The 9,467-nt window shown below is 48.5% G+C and overlaps 1 protein-coding gene across 1 annotated transcript; it reads right to left on the reverse strand.

Annotated features, from left to right (window-relative positions):
* Window positions 1-5,197: 5,197 nt before the first annotated feature.
* On the reverse strand, window positions 5,198-6,718 carry LOC116417832. The gene has a single exon (XM_031932959.1). It carries the CDS (start codon window positions 6,716-6,718, stop codon window positions 5,198-5,200), a length of 1,521 nt encoding a protein of 506 aa, XP_031788819.1.
* Window positions 6,719-9,467: the final 2,749 nt, after the last annotated feature.

Genomic DNA, 9,467 nt, shown 5'->3' on the forward strand with positions numbered 1-9,467 from the left:
GCAATTATACTGAATTACATTCACACTCCCGCTCACAATCGGAGACGCACTCACATTCACACCCACACACCATTATTTTCAACGTTCAGACTAGCCATTTACGCGTTTTCTAAACTCATTCAGCCGCCATACATACTCGGGACACCCTGTCGAGAAGGACGAGTGGTCCGCGGGCCTGCCCCTACTTTTGCAGTTAACACAGGTCTCGGGGCCCCGACACTCCCGAGCCTGGTGTCCAGTCATTCCACACCTGTAACATACTCTCTTGTTCTTGCAATGGCTCGCTTTGTGACCAAATAACATACATCCATTACATCTTAAAACTTTCTCACACACTTTTACCTTATAGGACATCCATCCCACATACACTCTTCCATTCTTTAACAATCTCTCCTTACATTCATTCGGCAATTCAACCACGGCATTCATTACTTTTGCCTCCTTTCCTCTCTGTTCCTTTCTAATTATTTTTATTTTATCCTTCATTTCATCTGCCTTAAACAATCCATCCAAATTCTTTTTTGTCAGTTCTTCAAGGAGGGTGGCGTCAGCCAACGACGAAGGAAGATCATAAATGATCACCCTGGGGTCGAACCTTCTTGGTGTGTCAACACGCAAGCCGGCATCCCCCAGGGGACAGTTTGTCAGTCTCTTAAGATCCTCCTCCGTCGCTGCCTCAACCACTACTCCGCCACTTCTCATTGTCCTTATGCTCACATTCGCCTCGCCTCCAACACTCTCTACCATTCTCCGCTTCACCTCCATGCTCGTCATTTTTTCCTTATCGCCTCTGAGGATAAGAGCGTAGCTCTTCGCACGATCAGCTAGTTTAGCTGCACCGGGTTGGGCACGCCCCCCGGCATCAGCCTCATTTACACTGGAGTGTATTTTTTCCGACACCCTGTCACACATACTATTCAACTGTTCCTCCATCTTACCTACCATTCCCATCATCTTGTCCTCCAATCCAAACTCAAACCGCTCGATCCTCTTTTCCATTTCCAACATCCTTTTCTCCATGGCCTTCTCCCGTTCATCCATTTTCATTTCTAGTCGTTCCTTCTCAACACTCATTCTCATTATAATCCTCTCATATCTTTCCATACATCTATACACAGCCGCAGCTTCCGTTTTTGGCACCTTTTTATTTATTACCAATACTTTCCTCACCAATTCTCTCACATTAGCCAATTCCTTCTCTAGGTTTCCATAATTCGTTTCATCCTCATGTTTATCATCCAAATCCATCTCATTCTCATCCATGGTAGATAGGGACATTTGTCCGTTGTTTTACGTGCGGGCTCTGCCAGAGGCTTTCCCACACGGCCCCCCATGGGGCGCGGGGCCGAGATACGCTCGGCCAACGCGTCGCGGCTCCACCTCGAGCACGGTTTAAGGAGGAATGCACAAGACATTTCACCCGAAACCGCACCCTCAGCTTCACCACGACTACCGATTCTCCCTTTGGCTGGCAAGGCCGCAGGGAACCCTCGGTGGGGGCCGGGACCCATCCAATCCCTAACGGCTAAGCGGGCCGCTCCCCGAGTTGAGACCGCAACTCACACGTCGAGGCCAGGGAAGAGTTCCAGACTCCGATGGTGCAGAGCACCCAAGGAGCCTTTCACTCAACCCCAGCCTCTAGCCCTAAGCGATGTGGGCTATTAACCACTGCCACCACGAGTCCAAACCCAGTGACCGGGGCGGGGCGGACGTAGTCCCCCCCGCGGGCCTCCCGGCCGCCCGTGGTACCGTTTAGCCTCTGGTATGAGGGCCGGTAGAGGTCTTGCCACCTCGGCACCGGCAAGCCAGCTCGGGTTCGTGGGATCGCCACCCCCAAAGGTTAAGAACCCCCCTGCGATAAATCAACAATCACCTTTCCATACATAACAACTATAACAATAAACAACATAACATAGCAACGCAAACAGATAATAAATAACAAAACAAACAACTTTAACAACAATCAGATGCATTCATTCTTTCTTTACACATTCACACTTCATTCATATCGATTTCATTCATGTCTTCATCATTCATCACTTCTTCGTCTAATCTCGCCTTCACCGAATCTCTCATTCTATACGCACGCTCAACATACTCACACAGACAGTCATACTTAACCTTATCTTTCAGAACCCCACTCACATCCCATTTATTCCCATCCCAAGCAATACCCATACTATCTAAGTTTCTAAATCCAGCATACATATCGCACTCACACAACACATGCACCCAGTCCTCTCTCGCAGCTCCACACATACATTCGGGAGTCTCATGTAGGTTCCTCTGGTGGAGGAACGCATTGAGACTCCCGTGCCCAGTCAACATATAGCAGACCCTCAGACCAGGATCGAAATAATCTCTCCTGGCTGAGAGCCGCACATCCTTAATCCATTCATACGTTACCCGTCCATTCGCACTTGCATCCCATCTCCTTTGCCATTCCTCATACGCCGCATCCTCAACTCTCTTCTTTCTCGCAAAAACATCCATACCTTCCAATTCATCATTCGTGACTAAATCATTCTCACTCATACTCAAACCCTTACGTACTTTGTAGCAGGCACTCTGTTTTAGGCATTCCAGGTCCCACGGAAGCGACCCCGCAATCACTTGCATCGCCCCCGTGGAGACCGTTTTACACACTCTCACACTCGCATACAACACACACCTCTGACATCTATTTAATTCTTCACGCACTTTCTTTTTCCGCAATTCACCACTCCACACACTCGCTCCATACATAACAATCGGCACAATCATTCCAGTTACATACATTTTCACAGCCCTCTTTTTCATTCCCCAGTCTTTCCTCATTACTCTTCTCATCATGCCTATCTCTTTCCACACACGTTCTCTCAATCTATCTATATGCACCTGAAAATTCATACCCACACTCATATTTACACCCAGATACTTCACGTCATTCACAAATCTCAACACTCCTACCTCTCGTTCATCTACACTCACACGTACTACTCTCTGACTCATGTTCAATCCACCTTTAAGCATCATACAAACCGTTTTCTTCTCGGACACTTCCACACCAGACCTACTTCCCCATTCGTACACTACACTCATCGCTTCACTCATTCTACTCTCAATCATAGCCCTTACATTCCCTTCAATCAGCACCAACAAATCATCCGCATACGCAACTACTTTTAAATTCATTCCTTCTAACTCATTTAGCAGCTCATTCATACACAAGTTCCACAGGGGTGGTCCTGAGATCGACCCCTGTGGACAACCTCTGCTTACATTCTTCCAAATAACATTCATTCCATTGCACATACACACCTTCCTATTCCTAAAATAATTTCTCCATACCTTCATTTCCGCTTCCGTACACCCATACACAACCAGCTTCTCCAAGATCACACGCCACAACAAATAGTCAAACGCACCTTTAAAATCTACGAATACTCCTGCAACATATTTAGATTCACTCACTGATACACACTCTTTCACTCGTTCCCATGCATCCTCCGTACATTTATTCTTGACGAATCCAAACTGACATTCATTCCACTTCCCATACATACGCACCATCATTCTCGCCACTAGCATCCTCTCCAGTACCTTACCCAGGCCACTTAACAGACTTATAGGTCTGTATGACCTGGGCTCGGTCCTATCCTTTCCTGACCCTTTCAACAACACAACCACTTTGGCCTCCTTCCACTGTTGTGGAAAGAGGCCCTCACTCAAACAACCATCAAATACACATTTCACGTATTCAGGAATCACTCTACACATACATCTAATCATCTCATTCGTAATACCATCCATACCTGGCGCCTTTCTTACACTCGTCAACCTCACCGCATCCATAAACTCATTCATACTAAATTCATTTTCATCAAACTCATCCACAAGCCTTTCATTCACTCCCCCTCCCTCGACGGGTATCCCGTCATCAGGAGGGAAGAATTCATTCAATAATACGTTCACACTTTCACTCCAGTCTTTCGTCCATCCATCACCAACTTTCAAAGCACTCAGAGATTCATTCTTACTTTTACCCATGCACACACTAATCACCTTCCACACGTCATCCCTACTCTTGTTTCCTACAAACTCCCTCCAATTTTTCTCTTTTGCTTCATTCATCATTTCTTTATACTCACTCACACTTGTCTTCCACTCTATCCATTTTTCTCTTACATTCGCGCCCTCTCTTCTTTTCTCCTTCTGGTATCTCTTCTTTTTCTTCGCTACTTCTCGTTTTTTCTCTTTTAATTCCTCATTCCACCATACTAATCCCTTCCTTATCATTCCTTTTTTCAGCCTAATCATGCATTCATCGTTCGCTCGCTCCATCCATTCATACAACATGCTTATCCTATCCTCCACAGAGAGACTACGGAAATTTTCAATTCCGCAGTCCTCCGCGGATGACAGGACCATTCCCCCATACACGCCCCAGTTACACTTCCTTGCATTCCATCTTTTACACACATTGTCATTCATTTCTGTCTCCCCAACCAACGCCCGTATTCTAATAAGAATCGGGTTGTGGTCGGAGATTCCCCATTCGCTTTTTATCATCCAGTCACATTCATACTGCCCTCCCTTGAGGAGAGTGACATCGATGTCACTCTCTCCTCGGGCTCCACTAAATGTGAAGTCCTGGGAGGGCACATTCAAGACATCCACTCTCGCATTCATCACCCACTCTTCCAATATCTCACCTCTTTTCAGACTATTCCACGCCCGACTCATGGCCTTGCTATGCCATAAGCCGGATGTGGCATTCGTATCCATACCAATTAACACACACTTTCCATTCATACATCTAATCAATTTCTCCAAATACTCTACACATTCATTCATGTTTCCACTCGGTCGACAATACAGCGATACAACATACATTTCACACACACTATTTTTAAACCATACACACACCGCATCATCAAACTTACACACTTCTACTAACATACACTCACATTCGCTGTCGGGAACAATTACACATGCTAATCCAGATACACTTTTAAACAGACGCATCCATGAGGGCAAACCACACACACGATCGCTCCGAACATACGGCTCCTGGAGGAGACCCAATTGGATCCCCTCCCGGAGCAACCATTCACCCAAATCATACATCACCCCACTCGATTTCTGGCAATTATACTGTATAACATTTACAACGGGACACACACTTACATTCGCATCATTATTATCTACATTTGTACTAGCCATTTACACGTTTTCTCAATACATTCAGCCGCCACACAAACTCAGGACACTCAGACCAGAAGGCTGAGTGATCCGCAGGTCTACCCCTGCGCTTGCAGTTGACGCAGACCTCGGGGCTCCGACACTCCCGGGCCTGATGTCCCACCACACCACATCGGTAACACACTTTCCCATTCTTACAATCATTCACTCTATGGTCAAATAACATACATCCATGACACCTCAACACTTTCTCATACACTCTTACTTTATATGACATCCATCCAACATACAATCTTCCATTCTTTAACAATTTTTCCTTCCATTCATTCGGCAGCTCCACAATCACGTTTCCCACTCTTGCGTCATTTCCCCTCTTTTCCCTCCTCACAATTTTCACCTTTTCTTTCACAACTTCTGTCCTCGCTAAACCATCTAGGTTTTTATGGGCTAGCTCCTCAAGTAGGTTGGCATCGGTCACCGATGAAGGGAGATCGTAAACGATCACCCTGGGGTCAAACCGTTTTGGTGCATCCGCACGCAAGCACTTCGCTTCTATGCTCTTCGCCATACCTTCAGTTATTTTTTTAACCATTTTGTCCAAAACTTGCTTCATCATATCCTCCATACTATTCATTCGTTCATCCATAGCTGCCAATTTTTTATTAAACATTTCCTCCTGCAACTTCATCGTACTTTCCAACCTCTCATTCTCTACACTCATGCGTACAATTACGTTTTCATATCGTTCAATCCTGGCGAATATCCTGCTGGCCTCTCCTTTCGTCAGGCCTTTGCTGCCAATGACGAGCATACGGAGGCCCGCTCGGATATTCGCCAGTTCCTTCTCCAGGCTCACTTCTAAATTCCTGTCATCCTCTAAAGAGTCCTCGCCATTATCATCATCATCATCATCCTCATTTTCATTTAGCAAGAGTGCCCTTCTCTTTTCCTCTCGTTTCCTTGCTTTCCCAACTCCTCCCTTTCTCTTCGCTGTTCTATTCCTCTCTTTCTCTTGTGATAATTTCAGATACTTCCTACTCTCACTTTCCTCATCCCCCATCTTCACCTCCGCTGTCTTGTCAATCCTTCTTTTACCTAATTTCAACTCACCTAGATCCATTTTCTCTGATTCTGCCTTTACCGTTGCTACGTCCATGCGTCCATCATTCGACCTATGTCCGCTTTTAACCGGCTTTTCATTTCCCGCCTGCGTTTTGCATCCCCTCTTCGTCTTGCTTCGCAAGTTCCTTCCAAGAGGAACATGCTGCCATGCTTCCCCATCTTCCTCCTTACTTTCCCCTCCTGAAGCAGCGCTCGAAGAGCTCCCATTGATGCGCCTAGAGGACCCACATAGAGCAGATCGAGAGCGAACATCAGGAGGAGTCTCACGTTTGCTCTCAGGCGCTTCGTTTTTCCTATCCTTCCTCTCCCTCTCATTCCCTGATCCTTCAATCGCCGATTCCTCCCCTTTTTGCGTTTCGTATTCCGAGGCTGTTTTTAAATTGTCTGTCATCTTGTTCGTACCGCCCACCATATTAGCCGAAGCCGTACGGTGAGCGTTCAATTCTCGGCACGAAACAGGCGGTCCACCGGGGATACGGCCCTACCCCGGTAAGGCAAGTACATCCCGTCAGCCGCCACAGCCAACGGGGGTTGGTGGGCTTGGGACTCCTCACCCAGGAGCCATTCATCCCATAGCCACCCACCTGAGCGTAGGATTGGGGGGTTTTATAGAGGACCCCACCTCGCGGCCGGGCGGTTAAGCCGAGCCCCCGCTCCCCACACCGCCAACGTACCAACGCCACGCCCTGCGAAGGTTGTTGAAGACGGTGCAAGGTTTACGGGCCAAGCGACGGCGCTCATCGCTTGGGACTAGGAACCCCGGGGTTGTCAAGCCCGGTGGCTTCCGATCCGGCGCTTCGGTTCGCGTTCCCACACTTCTCAGGGTCTCCTTTCCGCTTTCGCGGATCGGTTCCTGAGAGTGGGGTCGGCTAGCCAAAGCACCGGATCCTCCACTACTTCCTGGGTTTGGATCACTTTAGCGGAACAGGAGTTCGCTTGCGCAAACTCCTGAACTCGGGCCCCCTCGGCGCGACAAGCCAGTGATCGTGAGGGGGGGTAGATAGGGACATTGAGTCTCGTTGATTTAACGTGCGACACCTGCCTTCCGGCTTAATTCACACGGCCCCCATGGGCGAGGGGTTGGGATCACGCCCGAACCAGCGCAACCTGACTAGTGTCAGGTCTACAGATTTCTCTTCCTGGTTTGTCAGGACCAGGTGATCCTCTCTGCATGAGGCGGGGCCCATCTATGCCCCTGCTAGCTCTGCAGGCTAGCGCCCGAGCTGAGACCGCAGCTCACCCGTCGAAGCGTAAAACGGAGCCCGCGCCGAAGCACGTCACCGCCCATACCTCTCGCCCGCGTTTTGGGCTATCAACCAGCTGCCACCACGAGTCCAACACCATGGTCGGGCAGGGTCCCGATAAGCCTATCGGAGCCCTGGGGCCCCCGACCCCCGTGGTACCATTTAGCCTCCTGGTTGGAGGTTCGAGATAAGTCTCTTCCGTCTTTGCAGATCCTGCACTCTGCCCGGCTCGGTAGCACCGGTTAGCTGGGGCCGTGGGTTCGCTAGACCCAGGGGATGAGACCAGAGCCCCCCTTGCGGTTCCACATTCACTCACTCATTCGGTCTTTCTTCTTCATTCATTCGACTGATCACACTTGCTCGCATACGATATGCACGCTCAATGAACGTGCACAGACACTCATACTGGCTTCTCGCACTGAGCACACCACTCACATCCATCCTTCCATTCGCGTCCTCAAGCACACCCATCTCATCCAGCCTCCTAAAACTCTCATACATATCACACCTAGTTAACACATGCATCCAATCCTCACGCGGGGCACCACACGGGCACGCGGCGGAGTCCGCAAGACCTCGATCATACAACCATGCATTCAGTGTTCCGTGTCCAGTTAGGATATAACCGACACGGAGACTAGGTTCAAACCACATTCTCTCACAGGCAAAATTCACATCACACATCCATTCATGCGTCACACGTCCTTTCGTTGATTCACTCCATCGGCGCTGCCAGATCTCATGTACTCTCTCTTTCATCAACTTACACGCATCTCGCACGCCCTTCTCCACAATCTCAGCATCAGTCACTAGGTCACTCTCATTCATTCCGATGCCGCGCCGAGCCTTGAACGCATTTGCTCTTTTCACGCACTCTAGGTCCCACGGGAGCCATCCAAGGAGAACCTGCATGGCCTCCGTGGAGACAGTCCTGCAGACTCTCAGACATGCATACATCGCACACCTCTGAATCGAATTCATACTTTCACGCATAGTCTTATATTTCATGCTCTCGTACCATACACTCGACCCATACATTACTCCGGCCAAGAGCAGTCCTTTCGTCCACGTACACGCAGTCTTCTTTTTCACACCCCATTCTTTCCTCATTACACGCCTCAAGCCTCCAATCGCTCCCATCACTTTCGTTCTAAGTCCTCTTATATGCTCCGCGAAACTCATACGCTCACCCATGCATACACCCAAATACCTAGCACTCTTGACGTACCCTATGGATGAGAGAGTGCCCTCAGCCACAGTGACTCTCATCTTTCGTCCGTCTACATTCAGTTTACCTTTCAACATTATGCATACCGTCTTTTTTTCAGACACACTAACTCCAACCTCCCTTCCCCATTCATACACGATGCGCATGCATTCGTCGGCCATTCGCTCCATTTCCATTCTGCTGTTTCCATTTGCGACAATCATCAGGTCATCGGCATATGCTACGATCCTTTCATTCATTGCACTCAGCCGATCTAGTAGTCCATTCATACAGAGGTTCCACATATAGGGACCCGAGATGGATCCCTGCGGGCACCCTCTTTCCTCTTTCACCATTACCTCATTCATTTCGCTGCTCAGACTCGCATATCTTTCATTAAAGTAACTCATCCATAATCTCATTTCATGCTCGTCACATCCACACTCAAGGAGGTAGCGCAGAATGACGCTCCAGCGAAGGTTGTTGAACGCTCCCTTGAAGTCGACAAGGATTCCAACTGCATACTTTGAATTTACGCTATTTACGGAGTCCTTGAAGCGCATCCATGCATCTTCGCATGAACGCCCCTCTCGGAAGCCGTATTGGCAATCATTCCATTTTCCATTCATTCGTTCCATCATTCGCTCGATCATCAGGCGCTCAAGAGGATTTCCCAGCCCGCTAAGGAGGCTGATATTCCTGTACGAGCC

Source organism: Nasonia vitripennis, chromosome 5, assembly GCF_009193385.2.
Source record: "Nasonia vitripennis strain AsymCx chromosome 5, Nvit_psr_1.1, whole genome shotgun sequence".
Taxonomy (NCBI): Eukaryota; Metazoa; Arthropoda; class Insecta; order Hymenoptera; family Pteromalidae; genus Nasonia; species Nasonia vitripennis.

Bases quoted from the DNA above. Each gene is read 5' to 3' on its own strand.
- LOC116417832 (XM_031932959.1), bottom strand. From the start codon at position 6,718: ATGGTGGGCGGTACGAACAAGATGACAGACAATTTAAAAACAGCCTCG.